Below are 26982 nucleotides of genomic sequence, written 5' to 3'. Positions count from 1 at the left end.
CCCCGAAGATTTTATTTTCTCTAATATTGGCCGTAGTTGAGCTCTCCACTGTAAGGTAGCTTTTGATAGGTCTGGTAGGATACTAATCTTGGCACCCTCATAAGTTATCGGGCCTACTTCCCATGCTTTCCGACTGATTGTCTCCCTGTGAGCGTATCTATGTAAACATCCGATTACATCTCTCGGTCTGGATAAGTCTGTAGAGCGTGGGCCTAGGGCTCTATGAAGTCGGTCAAATTCAATTTCCCCTGGTATCATATTAACCCCCAGGTTGTGGCAGATAGAGATCACGGTCCTGTGTAGATGTTCCTCCCCAATACTTTCTGGGATGCCTCTAAATCTGAGATTATTTCTCCTACTTCGGTCTTCAGCCGCTTCAAATTTTAGTTGTGTGATACATGTTTGAGCTGTCTGCTCTCTTTCTAATTTAGACACCCTTTCCTCTATACTCTTAAAGGTTGATGCTTCCACATTTACTTTTTCTGTTAAAGCCTGAACCTCTGTACGTATTGCTTGCATTTCCCTTCTGTGTCCCTCCTCCAAACGGGACACTAATGCTTCCATTTCTTGGCGGGTTGGGAGGGCCTGCATAATTGTTCTCAAGGCCTCTATTTCTTGGTGAGTTGGAAGGGCTTGCATCATTGATCTTAGATCCATACCACCTGAGGGTTCCCCCGTTGTATCCCAACATCCTGCCCCTGACCCTATTTCAGATCTTACACGGGCCTGATTTATGTCCAATACTACTTCTGGTGATAACGGGAGACTCATACGAGGTGCTGCCATTGGAATCTCGACTCCAGCTGTTTCCCTTGTCTCTAATGTGGATGCACGAGCTGTTGCTGCTCGAGTATTCGGAAAAAAAACTCTAATCTCCTGTTGGGATAATTCTTTTTGCACGATTTTTTCCTCTCTTTTTCTCCTTATATTGTGCATCCCCAATGAGGGAACAAAGTCCAAACTTAGAGGAAAAAAAAAAAAAGAAGGAGGCAGTTTCCTGTATAGGTCCTGTAATCTCAATCAGTTTCAGTATCTGCCCTATAATAAAGTAATGTAGATAGTATAGGTATAGCGCTCTCCAACACTCTCCAACTGTTATTTAGCACAGGCTTCACTGTAGATTTCTTTAACACTTTAAACAGTTTTTAACAGTCTTATCTCAATCTATGAGACAATATAAATTCAGCACAACTCCAGCATTTATACATAGGCTCACTTCTCCATATACTATATGCTTTCCTCCAGCTATATAATTCAGCAAATCGGCATATTTGTTCCAACTGTACTAACTGCTGCTGTTACTTCTATGGCGGTTTCTCATAGTAATACAATCAAATCCGTATTTACCTCCACATTCTCTTATATCTTCTCAAGTCTACTCCTCCATTACCTCCGATCCCATTTCCATTACATGTGCTGCTGCACTATTCATCCACTCACCACGTTGCTCATCCACTCGTCTGCTCACCGTACAGCCAGGTTGGTTCCTTAGCTGGAGAGAGAGAGGCAGCGCAGCACAGCTCAGCGTGAGCGCTTAAGAGCACAGCGGGTCCGGTGGTGGTATCGACAACGATCGTTCGACAAAGACAGAGGACAGAGCTCGGCAGGGACCCGGCGGGTCCAGTGACGGTATCGATAACAGTCGTTAAGCAAGAACGGAGCTCGGCAGGGGCACAGCAGGTCCGGTGGTGATATAGATAAGGAACGTTCAACAAGGACGGAGCTCGGCAGAGACACAGCGGGTCCAGTGGTGGTATCGGTTATATCGGTGACGATCGTTCAACAAGAACGGAGCCCGGCAGGGACACAGCGGGTCCGACGATGGCTTCGACAACAGTCGTCTAACAAGGTCAGAGCTCGACAGGGACACGGTAGGGAAACAGAGTTTGCCGCTGTTACATGCTGAACGGGACGCTGGAGGGGGGAGGTCAGCGCTCACACACTACGCCGCCATCCGCTAAGCCACGCCTTCCAGAAGAGCCTCCTCTCAAACATATTTTTTTATTTTTTTTAAAAAACTGTTTTGTGCTTTTAAAAAAAAAAAAAACAGTAAAGTTAGCCCAATGTTTTTGCATAATGTGAAAGATGAGGTTATGCCGAGTAACTAGAGTCTGTCACCCTTCAAAATAGCACACACTCGTGGAATGGTGCCAAGCTTCGCTACTTAAAAATACCCATAGGTGACGCTTTAAAATTTTGTACTGGTTACATATTTTGAGTTACAGAGGAGGTCTAGGGCCAAAATTATTGCTCTTGCTCTAACGTTCACAGCAATACCTCATATGTGTGGTTTGAACACCGTTTTCATATGTGGGCGGGACTTACTTCTTTTTTATTCTTCATTTTACTTTATTTATTTTATTTTGACACTTTTTCCCCAAAAAATACATTTTTTGATGACTTTTATTTCTATTACAAGGAATATGGCATGACAGGTCCTCTTTACAGTAAGATATGGGGTCAATAAGACCCCACATTTCACCTCTAGGTTGGGAAGCCTGAAATAAAAAAAATAAAAAACCGATCCTGGCTTTGATCGTATCGGCGAGTCGGTAGAAGCACCGGAGGGCAGCGGGAGGGGGGGACATCCCCTCTTGCCTCCCATAAGAATGATCAAGCAGCGGAACAGCCACTATGATCGTTCTTTTAGGGAATCGCCGGCTGAAAAAGCTGCTAAAGGCATCATTCAGATATCCCTGCACAAATTTAAGGACGTCATATGATGCCCAGCGGGTGGGAAGTGGTTAAAATGCTTTTTTTTTTTTTTAACACAAAGTTGTCCATTTATACAATATTTCTAACACATAGTATGTACATACCAAAAATGACACGCCAAAATAGATTCTCCTACTCCTGAGTACGGCGATACCACATGAGTCTTACACAGCCTGGCCACATACAGAGGCCGAGTACGGCTGACAATGGCTGGGTATGGCTGAGTATGGCTGGGTACAGTTGGGTATCGCCGAGCATGGCTGGGTACAGCTGGGTATCGCCGAGTATGGCTGGGTATTACCGAGTATTGCAGAGTATGGCTGGGTATCACCAAATATTGCAGAGTAGGGGTGCACCGAATGGGTTTTTTGGTGCCGAAACCGATACCGAAAATGAAAAATACACTAGGCCGAAAACCGAAACCGATACCGAAATTGCACTGATACCGAAACATATATATATATTTTTTTGAAAATATTTTTTATTGAGTTTTAGACAGACAAACAAACATTCAACGAAGAACAGTGACATGCCACAGTATTATGGTTAGACCCACGCAGGGGCCATCAAGCGATTCCAACAGTATAAATCGACAACTGTAGCACATCCACAACAACAACAACTAACTTAGTGCTAGGTTGGCTCCCACTCCATATAAACAACTTGGGACCAAATTCTGCAGTCGGGCGGCAAGGGACACCAGAAGAAGTGAACTAGACTCATAATAGTGGCTACACTGAATAATATAAGACAGTGAAGTGGAGCAATATCAGGGACCCACCCCAACCACACTCCCATCCTCCCTCAGAATGACATCCCGGACATGTTAATCTGTAGTCACTGTGGAGGCTTCAGCCAGCCACTTAGACCACACTCTCGTGTATTTTTTGGGGCAACCCCTATTATGATATGTTTCCTTATAATGTGGTAAGACTTTATTGACATGGGATTTCCACAGTAGTAATGACGGCGGGGCCTGCTTTTTCCAGCATAAAGTGATCATTTTTCTGGCATAAAAGAGTAGAAGTCCTATCAGGGTTCTGTCTGCTATCCTGGGGGCCACCCCCTCCACCAATCCCAGAAGGCATATCCGCGGGGTCTGGGCTACATCTATTCCCACCACTTCATGAATTACGGATAGTATCTGTGACCAATAACGCTGAATTACCGGGCAGGACCAGAAGATGTGTATAAAGTCACCCGGATCCCCAGTGCATCTCCAGCATTCCAAGGACAGGGAGGTTCTCATTTTATGTAATCTATACGGGGTAATATATGCCCGGTGTAGAATTTTTTTATTGTATGAGACGGTCTCGAAGGGAGACCAGGATGGTGAAGGGAAAGTCCCATATGTCCTCCCAGTCCTCGGAATCCAGGTCCGGTATGTCTTGAGTCCATCTCTGTCGGAGCTTTGACAGATCTGGAAATGAGACCCTAAGAAGGTGCGCATAGAGGATCGAAGTCGGCTTCCTAGTACATTCAGATCTTGTAACCTTTTCCAGGGCGGATTGCACAATTTGCGTGGTATTGGGCACCACTTGGGCCTTGAAAGCATGGGATAGCTGCAGATAGCGGAATAGATGCGAGGGGGGCACATTATTGCGAGATACCAGGTGATTAAAGGGGTGTATAGTCGTACCGGATGTGAGGTCAGATATGAGTTTTATGCCACATCTGGCCCAAATTTTGGGGTCTGGTAGTGAGTAGAGGTGAGGTAAGGTAGGATTGTTCCATAGGGGGGTGTGTGGGGAGATCGCAGTCCCCGGAAACCCCTCCAGTCCCAGTCCCGCCCACCAGGCCCTTAGAGTTGTGTGCATGGAGGGTGTCAGGTCATAGGGGGCTTTGGGACCCCGCAGGGGTAAGTGTGTCAGGGCCTCCACGGATCGGACCACCGCAGCCTCCAGAACCGCCGCAGGGTTGGACATGTCTGGTGCCATCCACCAGACTACCGTAACTAACTGTGCTGCCAGAAAATATTTCTGGCAGTCAGGAAACGCCAACCCCCCCCGCAGCACCGGACGCATCAGCGTGGATAGTTTAAACCGATGGGGGCCGGAGCCCCAGAGGAAGGAAGAGAACAAACGATTCAATTTCGTAAAAAATGAGGAAGGAGAACTTTCCTGCATATTTGGTGGTCCTGCCCCATGTTGGTCCCTTTCTGGACAGAAGTTTGCAACATAACTACCCAGGTCACTACATACAACATTGAACCTTCCCCAGCTCAGTGTTTACTGCATATCTTTCCCGGATCTCACAACACTTACCATAAATCACTAGCTATGTTCATGATAAACGCAGCAAAACAATGTATTCCGACCAAATGGAAATCCACCCAGGTACCCACCATTAAAGAATGGTTTTGCAGAATCAATCACTCGGCAACGATGGAAGAGCTGATCCACATTGCTCGTGATACTCCTTCAAAATTTAGTTCGAAATGGGCCTGCTGGACTCACTTCAAAACCACTCCATCCTACACTAATCTCATGAATAGTCGTTCCTGAACACTGCAAATGCAATAGACACAAAGATCGTTCTACCTTCTCCTGTAACAGTTAAAAACACAACTCCCCTCTTAGGAACAATTGACTACTCGAAACAATCCCGGGAGGCAAACTCACTTACCTTGCCTTTCTTTCTTCTATATATGCTTTTTCTCTCTCATTTTCTCTATAGCCTCTGACTACCCTTTCCCTTCTTCCCCACTCCCCCCCTCCTGATCCCTCTCTTCTGAACTTATGATCCCCCTTTTGATACACGTTCATGCTCTTCACCAGCCATCATCCTTTGTAAGACCCCACACTCCTGGATGGTTTCCACTGCAGCGCAGGACCCGGCTCACCCCAAATCGGGCGACTTTAGTCCATTATCTCTACGTAAGATACAGATAACGCTTTTCCCATAATCTATTAGACACATGATTCAAGGGTTTTCCTATTGGTCTCTGAGAATATGTATGGATATATACCCCTTGAATCCACATTATATATATATGTTGATATGTACACAAAGCTTATTATTCCTAGGGGACATAGCCTTTGGATTAGAGCTCGATTCCCCAGTCAAACTACTTACATCGGGTCCGCTAGGTACAATCCTAGAAAATTCAGTCAGTACTCGCAGCGCTCCTCTAAGAGAGGGGTCCATGTCATTCAGAAAAAGCAGGAGGTCGTCAGCATACAGTGCCACCCTCTCCATTTTCAGTCCTTTTATATGGGGCGAGACCCGCAATGCCTCCGCCACTGGTTCCATAGCAATGGCGAAAAGTGCTGGAGAGAGAGGGCAGCCCTGCCTGGTACCCCTGGACAACGGGAAGGGAGCAGAAACATCCCCCGCCAGCCTGATGGCCGCCTTCGGGGATCTGTACAGAGTCTGTAGCCACCCAATAAAAACCAACGGAAACCCCATCCTCCGCAGAACTTCCCAAAGATAAGGCCATTCGATCGAATCAAATGCCTTCTCGATATCAAAGGAGGCAACCGTTCTAGTGCCCACATTATCATGTTTGGCATGCAGATTAGTGAAAAGTCTGCGGAGGTTGATATCCGTCGATTTCTGGGCCATGAACCCAGTCTGGTCAGGGTCTATAACGGATGGCAGAAGGGGGTTAAGTCTAACCGTGATTAATTTAGATAAAATTTTAAAGTCAGTGTTAAGAAGAGCAATGGGTCTATATGAGGCGCATTGTTTGGGATCTTTATTGGGCTTGAGAATTAGAATGACATGAGCATCTGCCATGGAGGGTGGGAGCGCTCCCCCCTCCAGACACTGGGTATACAGGTCAGCCAGCAGAGGGGCCAGAAGATCCGCGTGGGATCGGTAGAACTCGACGGGCAGACCGTCCGTCCCAGCTGCGAGCGAGTTAATAACAGCATGCACTTCCTCCGCAGTAATAGGTCGGACCAGACGGGACCTCTCCTCATCTGAGAGCCACCCCAAGGCCAGGGGGTCCAGGAGAGGCGCCATCTCGCCCGGATCCACAGCAGGAGGGAGCGTGGAAGTGTATAGTGTCTGATAGAAGGCCCGAAACTCCCTTAGGATGCCCTCCCGGGATGTATATAGAGTCCCCGGTAGGAGAAACCAATTCGGGAATCAGGGTCATAGGGGTATCATGGTGAGACATCATTGCCGGTAGCCTACCATTCCTATCACCCTGTTCAAAAAACTTTTGTTTAGAGTGAAAAACCTCCAAAGGGGTAATCTCAGAGAGGTGGAGGTGGAGACACCGTTTTGTGGAATGAAGCCGATCGAAGTTGGAGACCGAGGGGTCAGACCCATAGTCAGCAGCTGCCTCCTCGATCTCTCCCTCCAACTGGGTTTTTGTGGCCTGTTGATTTACCTTGACCGCCTGAATTTCTGACATATATTGCCCTCTAGTGTATGCCTTAAAGGCATCCCAAACTGTGGGAGGAGAGGCTGACCCCGTATTACGTTCCCAGTATTCTCGCAGTGCATGTGGGATTCGCCCCGCTATCTCTTCATGGGAGATCCACTGCACCCCGAGGCGCCACAGGGATCTGTTGCGCAGCTCCGTCGCCCGCATAGTAATTTTGAGGGGGGAATGATCAGACAGCCCACTAAGCAGGTATGTCGCCTCTACCACGTCCGGTAACATAAGTTGATTTGCGAACGCATAATCTATTCTAGAGGAGGTTTTGTAGGACGTAGAGAAGCATGAGTAAGCCTTAGTGTGTGGGTGTAGCCATCTCCACACCTCCGTAACCCCCGCCGCGTCTGTCCACCCCATCAGGTCTCCCCTAGAGGATTGCGATGGAGTGGGCCTATCTAGATCAGGGGAGAGGGTGTTATTAAAGTCCCCCAGGATTAGTAATTTAGCTGGACAATACGGGGTAATCCTCTCCAAAATAGTGTACAACACTTCCGGTCTAAAAGGTGGCGGAATATACACCCCTACCAAAATATACCTTTGTTGCCAGGCCGTGAATACCACAATTACAAATTTGCCATGAGGGTCCGTGTGAACAGCTTCCACTGTGCACATAAAGGATTTGTTTATCAGGATGGAGACCCCCCTGGCATATGAGGAATACGTGGCATGAAAAGTCTTCTGAACCCAATGTTTTTTCAGGGTCCACAACTTACTCCCCATCAGGTGGGTCTCCTGTAGGACCAATATGTGTGGATTGTGCGTCTTGATATACTGGAACATCAGTGCCCTTTTAAACTTAGAGTTGAGGCCCCTGACATTCCAGGATACCACTGACCAAGTACCCAGATCACGTGACGCCATGATTCCAGGGGGGAGAGTCTAGCAATCGGATGATCGAGTCCCACCTGAGACCCACCCGACAAGCAGTGAGAGAGCACGAGCCAATCCGCACATAACATATACAAACCATACAAAACTATACAACTTCCCAAGCACTGGGTGCTTTTCCTACCGGTACCCGGTGCCCCCCAAAAACACTGGGGGTGGACCAGGAACCGGTCTATACCCAAAACTAACCGTAACATTGTGGAGTGAGAACCCAAACTCTAGGCCACACTACAGTCCTCCGCAGAACCGCGGATTCAACCTTTAAGGCGTGTGTTCGGTACCAGCACACTGATGTTCACGTGAACCATGGAAGTCCTCTGAAGGGCCAGAACAGCCCCCCTTTGGCATACAGAGGCCCCCTAACGTGGGGTGGGGGGGGAGTAGTAACCTTCCACGGCAAAAGAGTTCAGTGAGAATGCCTCCAAGTGGGTGGAGAGCAGTTGGTTCCCAACTTCGTGTAGATGAACCCAATCGTAGGGGGTTCAATGGGGGTCACCTATTCAAGTACCTGTGAGGTGGCTCCGGTACTAAGAGGAGGTTGCGCCAAGAAGAACAAGCAAGGTCCAGGGTCACTCTGCGCACCAGAGACCTTCACGAGGATAGGCCATCAATGCAGGGTGGTCAGCCAGTCGTCCGCTGGGTTATCAAAGAATCGGAGTGTGCCATCATGTTGGACACGCAGGCGGCTAGGGTACAGCATACTATATTTTATGTTCTTGTCCCGGAGCCGTCTACGAACATCATTGAATGTTTTTCTCTTCCGCTGTAAGTCAGCCGAGAAGTCAGGGAAAAGATGAATGGATGCGTTTCCATATGTGAGAGTAGGATGCTTGCGGGCCTCCGATAGAATTCTGTCTCTGTCTCGATAATTAAGGAAGAGGACCAAGAAAGGCCTGGGGTGGTTCCCAGGGATGGCACGTCCGGAGGGCACCCGATGGGCCCTTTCAACCACATAGGTAGGAGGGACATCGGTGAGATCCAGGAGATTTTTAAAGAACTCTTCCGTGAAGACAGCCGGGTGGTCCCCTTCTTCTTTCTCAGGAAGCCCCAGGACTCTAACATTATTCCGTCTGAGCCGGTTTTCGGCGTCATCTGACTTCGCGACAAGGGACTGTACTGTGCGCTGCAGCTCAGCAATGGAGGAGGTATGTGCAGCGGTAAGATCCTCCGTGACGGAGACTCTGGTCTCAGTTTCAGTCATTCTCCCTCTGATTTTATCAAGGTCATTCCTGATAAAGTTGCACTCCTCTGCCAGGTGGTCAATACGCACAAGCAGTGACGTTCTGCTCTGCTCGATTGCAGCAAGAATGGTGGCCGTGCTGTCCTGCGGCGGGGGGGGGCGGCCCCGTGGCTGCCGGAGCCTCCGTAGTGCCCATCTCCATCTCAGACAGCAAACCGAAACATATTTTAAAATTTATTTTTTATACAGGAGATGGTCAGAGACTGGGGACATGGTACAGGAGATGGTCAGAGACAGAGAAAATGGTACAGGAGATGATCAGAGACTGGGGACATGGTACAGGAGATGGTCAGACTGGGGACATGGTACAGGAGATGGTCAGAGACTGGGGACATGGTACAGGAGATGGTCAGAGACTGGGGACATGGTACAGGAGATGGTCAGAGACTGGGGACATGGTACAGGTGATGGTCAGAGACAGAGGAAATGGTACAGGAGATGATCAGAGACTGGGGACATGGTACAGGAGATGGTCAGACTGGGGACATGGTACAGAAGAGTGTCAGAGACTGCAGACATGGTACAGGAGATGGTCAGAGACTGGGGACATGGTACAAGAGATGGTCAGAGACGGAGGACATGGTACAGGAGATTGTCAGAAAGGGCACACATGATACAAGAGATCAATGCAGCCTCACCAGTGCCCGTCAGATGCAGCCAGCCAGTGTGTCCCCCATTTGGCAGCCAGCGTGTCCCGCATTTTGCAGCCAGCATGTCCCGCATTTTGCAGCCAGTGTGTCCCCTATTTTGCAGCCAGCGTGTCCCCCATTTTGGAGCCAGCGTGTCCCCCATTTTGCAGCCAGTGTGTCCCCTCTATTGCAGCCAGTGTGCCCCCTCTATTGCAGCCAGCCTGTGAAGGGAAGAAAGGAGAGCCACCTCCGCCGCCTGTTCGATCACAGTGCCGGGAACATCACATCTTTCATTTCAATAACTGTGTGTTCCCGGCCGCGTGCCGTCACACACAGCTCCTCCCCCTTGTCCGGGCACTTTGATAGACAGATCATCTGTCCAATCATGCAGCATATGGCAGGGTATTGCAGAATATGTCTGGGTATTGCAGAGTATGTCTGGGTATTGCAGAGTATGTCTGGGTATTGCAGGGTATGGCTGGGTATGGCAGAGTATTGCAGGGTATGGCAGAGTATGGCTGGGTATTGCAGGGTATTGCAGAGTATTGCAGAGTATGGCTGGGTATTGCAGGGTATTGCAGAGTATTGCAGAGTATGGCTGGGTATTGCAGGGTATTGCAGAGTATTGCAGAGTATGGCTGGGTATTGCAGGGTATTGCAGAGTATTGCTGGGTATGGCAGAGTATTGGCAGGGTATGGCAGGGTATTGCAGAGTATGGAGGGATGTCTGAGCATGGATGGATGGATCCATGGATGTGACTGCAATTGTCACTGAGCAGCGCTGTGGGCACTACAGATCCAGCCCACAGCGCTGCTGCCTTCCGTTCTCTCCCCTCCAATGTACAGATCAGTACACAGAGGGGAGAGAGAAACCGGCGTCATGACATGACGGCAGTTTGTTTACAAGTTATCACTCCTTCATTTGAGGGAGGGATCACATGGTAGACGGCCACGATCAGTTTACTGTCATGCGTACCTGGCAGTCATGGATGTTCTCGGGTGCGCGCTCTTGAACCATAACAGGCCACATGCCCTGCAGTAAGAAGAAAAAATAGCACAGGGTTCCCATTAAAATCCATACTAGAGCCTTCCTAGATAGGGATATGATTTGGATTTTTATATATAAAGCCCACAGTAGCTTACGATGATGGATACCGGGAAGAATGCTCCTTAAATTCATGGTCATTGGGAATAAATCTGTAAATTACAGATACCTAAAATCATTGTCATGTCAGTAGTTACTCATTTGAGAGGCAGAGGTTGTTCAAGAAATCTTGGTTGAGAAAAGCTGATCTAATGCATTGTTGGGTATGTACATGTTTTTCCTTTCCGAACATTGGATAATTCTCTGTATTGTTTATCACCCTATAGTTAGGGTTGCAACTTTTTCTTCAAGCCAAACCCGAACACTTTAGCGACGCACAGCAAAAATATATATTTTTTAGCATACACTATAGGATTGTAACAGACCTGGAACACCTTTGGGCGCTCCAAAGAGAATAGTAATGTGGCATGCATTGTGCCCCCTCACCCTCCTATGGGGCCCTGTTCTGAGCCACATTCCTGTCTGAATATTGTGTCCAGGTTTAAGGTGGACTGAAACCTGAACATATGATTCAAAACCCAAACTGTCTGGGTGAATCCCAGACAGGTGGCAACCCCACCAAAGTGCAATCACAGCATTGCTCCTCTCACAAAAGTTGGCAATATCTTAATACATAATCTTATTATTCCAATCCTATGTAATACAATATCATTGTTGCATATCGTATAGCATTGTTTTGAGAAGTCCATTGGTGCCATGGCAATATGGTCATAAAATTATAAGCTAGATTTTTTTTGGGCTACTGTCTATGCAAAAAGTTAATTTGAATTAATAACCTGATCCCAATTTACTCTCTCCTATGCCTCCTTGCCTGCTGAAGCCAACTTTGAGTTTAGGGCTGTTTTATTTCTATTAAATAGGTTGCTAGGGATCACATGGAGCATCATTGATCAAATATGGCCATAATCACACTTGGTCAGTGACCTCACCCAGGATCCTGCAATTACAGCAATTCAGTCATATGTGATTTACATCAGGGGACTTTGTTTACATTTGTATTTTTTCTGTGATTTTTTAAAAGGATTTTTATGGTGTCAATGTGTTTATTTACTTTTTTTTTTTTTTTTTTATAATTAATGTTTATTAAAGAAGAGAAGCGTGTACAAAGCATAACGATCAATACATAAACCAATATCAAGGGCAGCAACATTATATCGTTAGTTACAATGGAACAGTCAAATACACCCACCTCTTCTATTATGAAAGAGGGAATATAGTGGACAGAAATAGAGGGAGAGTAAAGGAAAGGGAAAATAAACAGAAAGAGAGAGAAAAAGAGAACGAAGGGGGGGGGGGGGATGTGGGAGACGGGGGGGGGGGGGGGGGGGAGGAGGGCAGACCACCCTCAGATAAACAATTGCAAAATTACAGTAGAGATAGTAAGAACAAGAGTTATGATCACATCACACTGGTTGAGACATTATGGCTGCATAACTAGATGAATATTTAAAGGCAACCCAACAGGCCCAGATCTTCGTTGCCAACTCAGATTTACCCCGGAGGGAGAGAGTCATGTCCTCCATGTAATATGTGGTATCCACGTTGAGTAACCAACGCCGGAGCGTGGGGATCGTCTTCAGCTTCCAAAACTGAGGAATGAGGGTTTTGGCAGCGTTTAAGAGGTGTGGTGTAATCGACCTCTTATAGGGGCCCGTCGGCCTCCCCGTGCAATGGAACAGAACATACCACGGGTCATTAGGTACCTCCCACCCCTGGATTTCTTTAATCGTGTAGAAAATCGCCAGCCAGAATGGGCGGATCCTCGGGCAGTACCACCAAATATGAGCATGAGTGGCTACCTCCCCGCACTCCCGCCAACAGAGTGGGGAGGACTGAGGAGAAAACCTATGTAAAACAACCGGTGTGTAGTGCCATCTGGTCAAAAGTTTATACGCCATTTCTGATGTCTTAGAGGATCCAGAGGAGGTATGAGCCAGGGTTAGGATTTGTGACTGCTGGGACGGAGACAGAGCCGTATGCAGTTCCCTTTCCCAGTACCGTAGGAAGGAGGGAGTACCCGTAGAAGTGAGGGACAACAATGCCTGGTAAAAGTACGAAACCGGCCGCTCAATCGGGCCAGGTTCGGCAAATGCGGTTTCCACAGGTGTAAGCTCCGCCAAGGTGCGCAAGGGCTTTGGGAGCATGCGAACAAAGTTCAATAGTTGATGATGTTTCCAGCGATCCATGTAGGATATGGGGGAGTCACCCATGATGGAAGAAAGAGGCAACACTCCGGATGGGCCGGTGAACTGATGTAGACATGTGTTAGTGCCCAGCCGCCACGGGTGAATCTGAGGGTCCATGTTACCCGGGGGGAAAAAATCGTGACCCACCAAGGGCATCAGGGGGGAGTTATACAACCAGCCATACATCTTACAGATAGAGTCCCACACCATCAAGGAGGAGTGTGTAAGCGGTGACGTGGTAGGCAAAAGAGTCCGGAACTTCCTCGGGATCCACATCAGTGTGGAAGGTTCAGCGCCACAGAGGTCCGTTTCTAAGTTTACCCAGAGTTTCGTGTCCTTGCAATACTTCAAGTCAGAGAGCCTAGTCAGCACAACGGCCCTGTAGTAAAGCTTAAAGTCTGGTACAGCTAAACCCCCGCTACACTTAGGGCGGATGAGGAGAGATCTATTCAGCCTGGGTCTTCTCCTATTCCATATGTACCGGTATACCAAAGATGTCAAGATTGTAAAAAACCCCACCGGTATCCCAAACGGGACCATCTGAAGCATGAAGAGCACCCTGGGCAGCAAGTTCATCTTAACCAGACCAATTCTGCCCAGCCAAGAATGTCGTAGCTGGGACCACTTTTGGATATCTGACCTAAGTGTGTTGAGCAAAGGCAGAAAGTTAGCGCGGAACAGGGACGATAGGGAGGGCGTAAGTTGAATGCCCAAATATTTCATGGAGCTCAACTGCCAGGTAAAGGGATAGTTCTTTTTCAGGTGAGATACCTGTTTGGCGGGGACAGAGATGTTTAACATTTCCGATTTGGACATATTGATTTTAAAATTTGACACCGCGCCGTAGGCCGAAAACTCGGACATGAGATTTGGAAGGGTGATCAGAGGCTGTTGCACATAAAACAAAATATCGTCCGCGTAAGCCGCGTATTTGTGTTCCGTCGTACCTATTGTTACGCCACGTATATTCAGGTTTCGCCTAATAAGGGATAAAAATGGTTCCAGGGAGATCGCAAATAAAATCGGCGAGAACGGGCAACCCTGGCGGGTGCCGTTGTATAGGGTGAAGGGGTCACTAAGGGTACCGTTAATCCGTATCTGAGCTGTGGGGCAGTGGTACAACGCCGCTATTTTGGAGCGCAAAGTGGGTCCTATACCCAAGTGTGCCAGCGTAGCCATAAGGAAGTCCCAGGCCAACCTGTCAAACGCCTTCTCAGCATCCGTGGAAAGTAACAGGGTGGGCTGGGAAGTCCGCCGCACATAAGCCATCAAGGAAAGTGTGCGGAGAGAATTATCCCGCGCTTCCCTCCCGGGGATAATTCCTGTCTGATCCCGTGAAATCCACTGTGGCACCAAGGGGAGCAGCCTATTCGCTATGGCTTTAGCATAAAACTTCGCATCAATATTCAAGAGCGAAATAGGGCGGTAGCTCGCGCAGTCACTAGGGTCCTTGCCCTCCTTGGGTAATACCGTGATGTGGGCATGAGTGGTCTCCGGGCGAAGGTCCCCGCCGTCCGAGGTCACGTTAGCGTATCTGGTCAAATACGGCAACAGTATGTCAGCGTACGTTCTATAATAAGATACCGTGAGGCCGTCTGGTCCCAGTGCCTTACCGCGCGCCATAGCTCTCATGGCGCCCAGAAGCTCCGCAGCCGTAAACTCCCCCTCCAAGGAAGCCAAAACCTCCTCAGAGAGCTTCGGGAGGGCGGCACGGGCCAGATAGTCCCCAATAAGGCGTCCCCGAGCCTCTCTATCATGGACACCCTGGTGCACCTGATACAGACGCTGATAAAAGTCCCTGAATGTCTTGGCTATACGGGGGGTCTCGAACACCAGGTCTCCCGAGGGGGTCTTAACTTTGGCAATAAACGCCGCGTTTTTACGCTGTCGCACCGAGTTGGCCAACAGCCTACTGGGCTTATCTCCCCACTCATAAAATCGGTGAGCTACTATCTGCGAGCGTCGCTTTTGATCTAAATGAAGGAGGGACTTCAGGGTCTCCCGTTTTTCCGTTAAGGCGTGGGAAAGGGCCGGAGTCTGGTTCAGCTTATGCCGGCGTTCTAAGTCTGTAATGTCACGTAACAAGTCGGACTGTTGTAGTAAGCGCTCTCTCTTTTTCCTAGAACCCAATTCCATGAACTTTCCCCTAATGTACACCTTGTGGGCCTCCCATAGCACTCCCGGCGAAACTTCAGGACTGACATTAGTCTTAAAATAAAACTCCAAACTGTCACCCATCACCTTTTTATCCGCCTCTTCGGCTATAAGTTCCTCGTTCAACTTCCAGTTAGTGGATTTCAGGGGTACGGACGCCACTCTAATGGTTAAGGAAATCGGAGCATGGTCCGAAATGGGGGATGAGTCAATGCTTGACTTCACTATGAGCGGGAGGTGCTGGTGATCAATGAAGCATAAATCAATTCTAGAGTATGTTTGGTGCACCGGAGAGTAGTAGGTAAAGTCCCTTTCCCACGGGTGATTAATTCTCCAGACATCCATCAACTGTAGGTCATGGAGTCGAGAACGTATATACCTCACTCCCCTGCCGGAAAGCGAGGAACCACCTCTAGAGGTGTCCAAAGTAGGTTCCAGGGGAACATTAAAATCGCCCGCTAGTAGAATGCATCCACGTGCAAAATTCCGTAGGGAGGTGAGTGTGGAAGCCAGGAAACGCACCTGGTTTTTGTTAGGGGAGTATAAGGTGGCCAAAGTACACTGCATGCTGCCCAGGGTGCCCCGCAGAAACAGAAAACGTCCCGCAGGATCACACAACATTTCCTCAAACGTGAACGCGGTTCCCCTACGAATCCCAATGGCCACACCTTTTGCTTTAGAAATGTCGGAGAGGCTGTAGTACCACGTGGGGTACTTCGGTGAGTGCAGTCTAACTCGAGTCGTCTACGTGAGGTGGGTCTCCTGGAGGAAGACCACGTCCCCCCGCAAACGGTCCAGCTCCCTATATAAGTTGTGTCTCTTCCCCGGGGCGTGAAGGCCCCGTACATTAAAAGATACAAGGTTCACAGTAGCCATGGGGTCTCAGGAGGAGGAACCGCGATCACCACAACATTACCGATGCAATACAGAGGCGGTCTGCCGCTAAATAGGGGGGAGGGGATCAGAGGAGGTGGAGGCAATAGACAAGAGAGGTGAAAGAGAAAAGGAAAGGAGAAGGAAAGGAGACAAGAAAATGAAAGGCCCCACCTTAGTGGGAAAAACAAAATGAACCAAAAAAGGTGCTGTCGAAGAACAGCTAGTAGTGCACGCATTTCCATGCCGTGCGCGAGCGGGCTGCGTGACCGCCACAGGGCCCCCACTCCCGCCACCCCAGCAGGGGAACGGACGCCAGGGCCCCGCGCCGGGCAGCCCCCACTCAAAAAGGGGGGGACGGGACTCGGGCAGCCGGGCGCAAACCACACCATAAAGGTCCAAAGTAGCGCCCTGCGGTCCGGTGCCGACACCAAGGCATAAAAATCTAGAGATAACATCATCCAAAACATAAAACGGTAAAACGCCTGTAAAGAACAATATGGGTATGAAGCTAAGGCGGTAAGATACATAATGGGGGGGGGGGTACCGCGAGTCAGTCACGCTCCAAAGGCACAGAGAGGGAGAGGGAAAAATAACACGCCATTAAATAAGGCAAAAGAACAGCAACGTTCACCTCCAGACTGAGGCCCCCAAGGAGGTACCGGGGTGTGGGCCACACGGCCAAAGGTGACTCAGCCGTGGCCTTGCAAAAACTCGTTGCCGCCAGAGGCGGTCAGCTTCCTCGCACAAACTTGGTAAGGGAGCCCCCCCAATTGCGTTCAGGCGGTATGTCCCACAAATGCAAGTAGACATCCTGAACAGGTAAACAAGCTAAAGGGCAGGTTGCCATTTCAAGGGCGGTAATCAGGTGCAGAAGTGCGGCGGGCACGGCTCACTCTTTGCCAGCCCTGGTCGGCCCCAGCGGGCAGGGGCGGGATGCCGTCCTGCCATCCAGGCAGCTCCGGGATAGGAACGGACATGTCCGTGCAGAATTTGGGCAGCTCCTCCGGGAATCGAAGTATTGTGGTTCTGCCATCTCTAGAGGCGATCAAGGCCGCAGGGAAGCCCCACTTATATTTAATGGACGCCGCCCGAAGCAGTTCCGTGAGGGGTCGTAGGGCCCTGCGTCGATCCAAGGTTTCCTTAGCTAGGTCCGGGAAAAAGGATAACATTGCTCCATGAAAATCAAACGGAGTAGCTCCCCTAGCTTTCTGCATAATCAGTTCCTTTTCAGGATAATGGTGGATCCGGCAAATGATGTCCCGTGGGACGTCTGTAGCAAGATTGCGTGGTCGGAGTGCCCTGTGCACCCGGTCAATCTTCAAGGGGCGTCAGCTGCTCGGCCCAGAAGACTGTTGAAAATGCCCCGAACGGACGGTAACAGGTCGTCGTCCCCAGTCGCTTCGGGAAGTCCCCTAATCCGAACGTTATTACGTCTGTTACGATTCTCTTGATCTTCGATCTTGTAAACGGTCATACGATGCGAAATGGCAAGTTGTCGTGTAGTCGCCTGTAAGGATCGGATAGCGTTCGCATGGCGATCTAGACGTTGCTCCGACTCTTCGACACGAACCAATACTTGCGAGAGATCCGAACGAACTGCGGAGACCTCCTTCTTAATGACCCGCTCGAGGTTCAGTAGCATGGAGGCGAGATCGGAGGTGGTAGGGAGACCGCTCACTCTCGGCGCCGATCCGGCTGAAGGATGTTGCTCCCCTTCATCGCCCGAGCCCGCCGAGGACTCGGGCGAGCGCGACCTCCGGTCCGGCCCATCGCGGGAGGCGAGATCTACTCCACCCCGCGGCTTGCGGCCTAGGTTGTCCTGCTCTTCCACCTCGTCCGGTTCCACGGAAAGGAATCGTTTAATTGACCCCGTCGAGGCACCTTTCTTGGGCAGAGACTTGCCCGTCCGCCGGCCCATCGTCCAGGTAGCAAAAATATTGTTTTTTGGATGATTTTAAGTACTTTTCTCGGTGTCGGCCTCGGAGCTCACAGAGCACACGTCTGCTCTAGCACATCACCAGGCCACGCCCCTGTTTATTTACTTTTTTACACTTTTTTGAAAAGTGTGCCTTCCCTTTCTGGGTCACACCAGGCCACATGCCCTCAACGTTGGGGTGGGAGAGAACCTTGGAAGTGGGAGAAGCCAAACTTTCTCCCTTCCCTTACAAGGCACCTGATCCCTCTGTTGAGGGACAAGCACCTCTCCCCACATCTGGTCCCCCAAGAAGTATGTAGGGGAAGTGAAGTGTTGAAAGGAATGTCACCTGGTCATGTTAAGAAAATGGGGGTTGCACACCTACTGCCCTCCCTTTCCTGGCTACCCAAAATTGCTGGATAACGGTCTTGTTGAAACTTTAAAGTGAACTTCATGTTGTATTTTGCCCTCTTCTTTTTTTTTTTTTTTTCTCTCACTTTTAAAGAACTATATACATGGTACTGTTCCGCCGTAACAGCATTTGAAGCTTTAAGACATTATTAAAACATGCTATTTAAAGGGTTTGTGTATCTTTAATTTTGCCCCTAAGCCACATGAAAAGACTGTTTCCACTGAACTGTATATTTTAGTAATCATCGTATTTTTGCACCCCCAAGGCAGTACTTAGCTACCCATGCCTTCGTCTGACTTGTTTATTCCAGGCTAGGTTTGCTCTTCCCAACCCATGAGCATTCAAAAAAAATTAAATCACATACACGCTACCATCACCTTTTAGGCCTTCCTACCAGTCAGTGATGCCGCGAACACACGAGCAGAATGTCCGATAGAAAAAGTCAGACGGAAGCTTTTCATCGTATATTCCGATCGTGTGTATGCCTCATTTTTTTTCGAAAATTCTGACGGACGTAGAAATAGAACATGTTTTAAATATTTCCGAAGGAACCAATTCCTATTGGTTCGTCTGTATGCTGTTCCGATGGACCAAAAATGGCACATGCTCTGAAGCAAGTACAAGATGGAGGTTATTGGCTACTGGCTATTGAACTTCCTTTTTCTAGTCCCATCGTATGTGTTGGACGTTACTGCATTCTTGACGATCGGACTTTAGTCTGATCATGTGTGCGCAAGACAGTTTCAGCGGAACTCCGCCTGAAAAACATTCAGAGTTTATTCCGATGGGAAAACCTGTCGTGTGTATGCGGCATGAGGATGTCCAGTACGTTAAAGCACCTATATGGGGCCTGGAGAGGTGAGGCTCGATCCAATGTATAGAAACTGTATGCATAGAAATTCAGCTGCCTATAGCTCTGATTTACTAGTCAGTTTTACATGCAGCTGTCATTGAAGGTAACCTCAGATTATACATTTATTCCCAATGCAAGAACCTTTGCTATGGTGTTTGGAAAAAAACAATATATTTTTCTATTTTGCTTCATATTCTTTTCTTATTCAGTTTAGCAACATATATGAATTAAACATATATATGGTTTTGTTTTTCAGATTCATTTAAAGATGGATAAAAAAGCAATTATTAAACACTTTATGTTATTTTTATTGGATAGGCCTTCTAGTGAATGAATGCCTTCAGTTTACATTGATGGATATCACTGTGCTTACATCACTACAGCAATTCCTTTAGTATATGACTGTATAAGCATCTAAAAATGTTAAGGACAGTCAAGAAAAACATAAAAAGCCCAGTGCAAGATGAAGACTTTATGGCTGAAATGACAGTTCAGAGAAATGCAAATGCATTCTTTGACAAATTTGATCGAAGTGAATTACAAGAACTTTTGGCCCATACTATGTCCAGCTGGCTTGTGTCTGTGGATGATGTTCAACTACCTCTCCAACTTCCCAGTGGTTTGATAACTCAGCTGAAAAATATCACCAATCCAAATGTTCTTCTCTTAGTTCCAGTTGACAATGATATCCCATTGGACTGTCGTGAGGTTCACCAGATACTAAGGGAGCTTGTTTTTGGAATTTATTGCTTTCATCAAGTGCCATCAATCTCTCTTGATGCCAACTACGACAGCAGTACATCATGCCAATTACCCCCTGCATACTTTGACACAAGAGTTGGGCAAATAATGATCAGCGTGGATTACATGATAAAGGCTCTATGGCATGGTGCCTATATGTCAAAAGACAAAAGGACAAGATTCTTGGAATTTTGGAGATCTGTCATGGACATTGACGCAAATGGACTTCCTCAGACTAAGAAAAACATTTTTTCAGAGTTCTCATTAGCGGGTAAGCATTTTCTATGGGCTAATTAAAGCTATGTTACTGTCACTATTTTAAATAATCTAATGTAGACCAATGGTGTAGCAATGTTTCTTTTACAATTTAATAGAAACTCAGATTTATATTGGTAAAATAAGAAGAACTTGTAGTGGTAAGCTGTTAAAAATTAGGAAAACTGAACCCCAGCCATAAAATTTCTACTGCTCCCTTTCATTTTGATTATTTTGTTGTGACTAAAAGCCACAAAATCAAAAGTCACTGCTGTATATGAAACTGTATACTACAGACAACCTTTCAGATATACTGGAGCTCTAATAACCGCTATATGCCTATTTACATAATTTTATTTCATACATTTTCTTAAGGATATTGCCTGCCACAGCAGTAGTATACAGGGTTGTCTAACAGGATGAAATGTAGTTTGCTAAAGCACTGTGTATCTCAGAAAAGTGTTTTATCCTTCTCATAAAATGCGTTTTTCATTTATTTATTTTTTCAGCTACTTTCTGTTTACTCACTCCATTGTGGGGGGCTAACCTTTGCTTAAAATATGATAATAGGTGCAAACAAAAGCTGTCAAAGGCTAATGCCCCGTACACGCGATCGGACTTTCCGACAACAAAACGTCCAATTTTGTTTGAAGATTGTTGGCTCCAACTTTTTTTGCACACACACGGTCACACAAATGTTGGCCAACAATTGGGAACGTGATGACGTACAAAACATATGATGAGCCTAGAAAAAGGAAGTTCAACAGCCAGTGCGGCTCCTTCTGCTTGATTCCGAGCATGCTTGAACTTTTGTGCGTTGGACAAATTTTGTTGGCGGAAAATTTGAGAACCTGCTAGCCAACATTTGGTGGCGGAAAGTCCGACAGCAAATGTTCGATGGCGCATACACATGGTCGGACTTTCAGCCAACAAGCTCACATCCAACATTTGTTGTCGGAAAATCTGATCGTGTGTACGGGGCATTACAGTTTATTTAGAAAGCCTCCACATCCCGAGCAGAAACATCTGTCCCCCACCTGCATGCCGTAGAGATGGAATCTTGCTGTCTGTGTGGAGGCACAGATGGATGGGGCTAGCTGTCACTGTGGAGGGATTCATGTGGGGGGGGGGGGCGACTCTGCAGCAGACTCAGTAGCCCAGTAGGGGATAAGGCTTCCTGTGGGAGCTGCAGGCAACTGTGAGGGATGGGGTCTCTGGAGGAAACTGGGGGTTTTGCAGGGAACTGGACAACATTGCATAGGCTGCAGGGGACACTGGAACATTGTTGGGGGCACTATGGGGGCCAGGGGCTCTGCAGCAAGCTAGGGGACTGGAGGCATTGTGGGATGTGGACTGAGGACTCTTAAAGCAGTAGTAGACTGCCCAAAAAAAAGGGTCCTCTGCAGGTTTTTGACATAGCAGGTTATTTACCAAAGCTGGAGAGTGCAAAATCTGGTGCAGGTCTGCATAGTAACCAATCAGCTTCCAGATTTTATTGCCAAAGCTTAATTGAACAAGCTGAAGAAGCTGATTGGCTGTTATGCACAGCTGTACCAGGTTGTGAGTGCTCCAGTTTTAGTAAATCGACCCCATAATGTACTGTACTAGTATGCACCGCATACTAGCACATTATGACAGACATTCCTGCAAACAGAGCTCTCCAGTGCAGCGCTGTCATGGCTCCCCCAGTGCTTCCATCTTCACCTGGTCTTCCTTCCAGGTTTGTGGGCTCTGGGTGTTTGAATGTCTGGGGCTGCTTCAAAGCAGCACAGAGCTTTGCTCTGAACAGCATACTGTATGTCCTAAAGGCAGGGCATCACTGCGCATGCATGGGTGACTTCATTGGATATTGCAGATGTGAATATCTCCTAAATGCTGTACGTTTAGGAGATATTAATTGTACCTACAGGTAAGCTTGATTGTAAGCTTACCTATAGGTACAAGTTTAAATACAGACTTTACTACCACTTTAAGTGGCCTGGGGGCACTGCGAGAGGTTGTGGGGCACTGTTGGCCGCTATGGGAGGTTGGTTGGCACTATGGGAGCTGGGAGGTATTGTGAGAGGTTAAGGGATTGGCAGCTAGCTGATGGCTTGGGAAGAAGGAAGTTGTGGGCCAGCAGTGGGTCACAACCTGGTGTTTGAGAACCATTGTTCTAAAATTCATGAGAATTTGTTAGCATATTTATCAAAGGAACAATTCACAAAATGATTGTTAGGTTCCTGAAAGTGTATCTGAAAAAAAAAAATCCTGTAGCAGGACAGTTCATCTAACTCATTGTTTATTGGACAGGTCTAATCGATATTTCCAGTGATTCAGACTTTGATGGTATATACTCACAGAGCTTTGACTTGGACCCCACTTATGAACCAAATAAACAAGAAGAGAAAAATCTCTTTATGCGGTATGTAAACAAAATGACAATAAAGATGACCTGCTCTACTGTTCAGGTGCAGCAGTACAAGAACTTGTTTGTATATGATGCCTCATACACGTTGTCTAATGTAATAAGGCTGACAGAGGAGTATATGGATTCTGTAACACATCAGCAGCTCCAGCAGAGGCTAACTATTCATCGGAAGCTTGTGGAAGAAAATCTAGAGAAGAAAGCAGAAATACGCAAAAACATTGCCTACCTCAAACTCATCAGTTTTCTTGTGCCATTTCTGCTGGGATTGAAAAAGAAGATGAAAGTGCCAGATTTCAGTTGCCTTCTACAACCATTTTCTGGTGAGTTATTTTTACAAATAAAATATATAAATAGTATTTGATGTGTAAAATTTACCATATTATGCTGACAACACTCAAATCTACTGTGTCTTTCTGCCCCTCAGCTCACCCCCTCAGCATCTTCACAAGTCATTCATTTACTAACTGACATATCAGTATGGATGTTACATCGCTTCCTCAAACTCAATCTATGCAAAACTGAGCACATAATATTTCATCCCCACGTACCCTTTCCCCTATGATTGATGGTACAACTATCAGTCCTTTCCCAAATGCCAGAATGTTAGGTGTAATCCTGGACTCTGAGCTCCACATCCAATCACTGTCCAAATTTTGCTGTCTCCACCTCCACAACATCTCAAAAATATGCCCCTTTTTAACCAATAACATCACAAAGCTTCTAATTCACTCTCTGATATCTCTTGCCTCAACTATTGCAACTCCTTCCTCATTGGCTTACCTTTACATAGGCTATCCCACCTTCAGTCCATGTTGCTACCAGACTCAGCCACCTTACTAACCATTCAGTGACTCCTACCTCTCTCTACTAATGCCTCCAATGGCATTCTCTCATCCAACAAATATAAAATTAAAAATACTAACAACAATTTATAAAGCCATCCACAACTCTGTCCCTAGCTGCATCACTAACCTAGTCTCAAAATACCAACCAAATAATTCTCTTTATTCCTCCCAAGATCTCCTGCTCTCTAGTTCCCTTGTCACCTTTTCCCATGACCACCTGCAGGACTTCTCCAGAGCCTCTCCCATCCTCTGGAATTCCTTACCTCAATCGGCCCGAATCTCTTCAACTCTATACAAATTTATGCCGTGTACACACGAACAGACTTTCTGGCAGACTAGGTCCGACGGTCTTCCCGACTGACTTTCGGCAAACTTCCGACGGACTTTCCAAATGAACGGACTTGGCCACACACAATCACACCAAAGTCCGACGGATTCGAACGTGATGATGTATGACCGGACTAGAATAAGGAGGTTCATAGCCAGTAGCCAATAGCTACCCTAGCGTCCGTTTTTCGTCCGTCGGACTAGCATACAGATGATCAGATTTTTCGACCGGACTCAAGTCCGTCGGAAACATTTGAAACATGTTCTAAATCTAAAGTCCATCTGATTTTTTCGACAGCAAAGGGCCGATGAAGCCCACACGCGGTCGAATTGTTCGACAGATTCATTCCATCGGACCTTTGCTGTCAAAGTCTGGCTTTGTGTACATGGCATTAGGCGATTCCTGAAAAGCCATCTCTTTAGAGAAGCCTATCCTGGATCCACCTAAAAAAAAAAAAAAAAAAATTATTTTCTCTATCAGCTCATCCCCACAATAATGACCTTTTGTATCACTTGACCCTCCCTCTTAGATTTTAAACTCTGACTAGCAGAGTCCTCTGATTCCTCTTGTATTGAATTGTATTGTTACTGTACTGTCTGTCCTCACCTTGTAAAGTTCTGCACAAACTGTTGGCATTATATAAATCATGTATTATAATAATCTTCTGTTTTGTGGAATGGCAGGGTGATAGTACTCTGACTGTCACTTACATTGCTTCTTTCACTGCAAGCAGGGACTCATAGTATCTGCAGCCTGCTAACAATTTGTGGCACAACTAGCTTGCTGCATAGTATATATGTGAACCTTTATCTTGTAAAACAAGCCTTTCAATTTAAAATAGAAAGTCAAAACGTTTGTGTATACATTTAAAAACACTTTTTAGAAGTGATCAATGTGACCTCTGTTCTCAGTTGCATAATGAGCTCAGAGAGCTAGAGGAGGAGAAACAGCAGTACACTGGTCTTCCCAGTAAATGGCTGTGCATGGGAGGAGGGCATGTAAGCAGAAATCTGATCATTGGAGGCGAGCAGGCTGAGTTCCCAGCACAGCCAGAAAACCAACCAGCTGCGCTCTCATGCCCAGTTTGGTCAGTTTTTAATAGGAAAGCAGAGTGACTGGCAGGATCATCAGGGATTTCACACAAAGGAAGCAATACAAAAAGAAAAAGGTTATGAAATATTGGGGTAACATATTCTGTAACAGTAACAGTAAACTCTTTTGATCTCTGATTCCCGGTAATGCTCTCTGCACACATACAGTAATTGCCTTTCTCTGATGTCAATGCAGAAGCTGTGACCCAACCAAAAAGAAAATTGCTCCATCATGTTGACAGGCATTCTGCTCAGCATGGCAGGAGAAAGAAGGCGCTGAGCACCAAATTTAGTGTTTTGGTGTAATGCGATTTGAAAAAAAAAGGTATATGCTCTACTTTAGTACAACGTCTTTGCATTGGGCAGTCCATTCAAATGAACAGGCCACTCAACACCACGTACATAAAATACACATCTATGTACATGCGTTGCTGCACTGCATAGATGTGAACCTAGACTTAAAGTCTTAAAATCCTATTTGAATATACAGTATGATGTGTATATATAAAAGTGATACATTTTGTATTTCCTAAACATTCTTTTGGGTGCAAACGTTAATAAATGATCAATTTTTTTTTTTTGCAGATGATAAAGTAAAGACTGAGCGTGAATTTCCTCCACTAATGCAGGGGCAAGATTTTAAGTGCCAGCATTTTCAGTATACATCAAATGAGTATTTTCACCTTCATGGAGGTATCGATTTTGACCTAGGCACACCGCCTCTTCAAAGCGTGTCCGAAGAAATAAAGGTCTGAAAAGTCAGTTTATTATTTTTTTCATTTTAGACATTTTGTCAATTTAAACCAACTCTGTTGCCTGAAAAAACATTCTAAAATGTGGCTGGAAAAAAATATTAATCTCCAGAGGACTGCAACTTCTAAGTTTGCTCCCTTAAATAGCTATGATGGCTGAATAATCTTCAGTACCCAATACACTTCCAGGCTGTGTATAGGATGTAGTAGTGACATAGCGGCTGGTGGAAAGAACCATAGCACATAGTGGGGACCAGGCATCCAGCACACCTAGATGTGCGACAGATGCTGAAGTTAGTAGTATTTAGTCACATTCAACTGGACTTGTTCTGCAATGTTTACTATTTATCCAAGTCATTTCTTCCATGTACTCAATAAAGTGGAACTAAACCCTCCTATCCTTTACAGCCTTCTCAGCCTCTGTTTGATCTGCAGTTGCCTTGTTGTTGCACGTTTGATCAGCTATGATACCAGCCATTTAATGGCTTTGACAGTTCAGTTGAGAGCAAAAGCAACTGTGGCAGTTATCGATCTCAGTATGCCTTAAATGTAATTGTTTGGGAAAACCGTTAAATCGATGGGTTTGATTCTGCCTTAAGGGTCCATTCACACTATTGCTTTGCAGTAACACAAAGCAGTAGACCTTATATCTGTTGGTGCAATGCAGTGCCATTCATTCTGAATGGCACCTTAACGCACCTTGCAGACAAACATGGATTGCGGTTCACTGCACTTCCACACATGCTACATGCAATGTTTTGGTGCATGAGCTCATTTAAATAAATGACCTCCTTAATGCAACATTAACCGGCAGCATGGTACATATTAACACACCACAATAAATGAAAGCTTTACAAGGTATAAAAAAAATTTAGGTCAGCAAATGAAGCTGGCCATACACTGTCAGTTTTTTTTTTTATTTAGCCAGCGGGCCAAACAAAAAAAAAACTAACAGATTCTGCTTAATGGAGTGAATGAAGGGACATTGTATTCTGATAGTAGCACATGCCGCTGCCGGAATACACTTGATTGCCTTCTGCAGCCACTGCTGGAGAAGTCATTTCCATCGATCAAATGACCAACTTCCCACCTAAAAGGGATGGCCACACACTGATCGAAATTTGGCTAGTCCTTGATGAACTGGTTGAATTTCGATCTATGGCCAGGTTAAGTCATGGAGTTACTGTCTGGTTAGTT

The 26982-nt window shown here is 46.7% G+C and overlaps 1 protein-coding gene across 1 annotated transcript in view; it reads left to right on the top strand.

The window, feature by feature from the left end:
- Nucleotides 1-26982, top strand: part of ANKAR (ankyrin and armadillo repeat containing) — a 151042-nt gene that overhangs the window by 11014 nt on the left and 113046 nt on the right. Inside the window, exons 2-4 of the mRNA XM_077448693.1 lie at nt 19620-20375; nt 22652-23089; nt 25619-25782. Of these exons, the coding sequence (XP_077304819.1) occupies nt 19784-20375; nt 22652-23089; nt 25619-25782 (1194 nt within the window). The 5' untranslated portion in view covers nt 19620-19783. The remainder of the gene's footprint in view (nt 1-19619; nt 20376-22651; nt 23090-25618; nt 25783-26982) is intronic.

This window comes from Lithobates pipiens, unplaced genomic scaffold (genome assembly GCF_037356315.1).
Source record: "Lithobates pipiens isolate NorthernLeopardFrog02 unplaced genomic scaffold, aLitPip1_a1.2 Scaffold_22, whole genome shotgun sequence".
Classification (NCBI taxonomy): domain Eukaryota; kingdom Metazoa; phylum Chordata; class Amphibia; order Anura; family Ranidae; genus Lithobates; species Lithobates pipiens.
The sequence above is the reverse complement of the archived record's forward strand: the minus strand, read 5'-3'. Positions and strand labels throughout refer to the sequence as shown.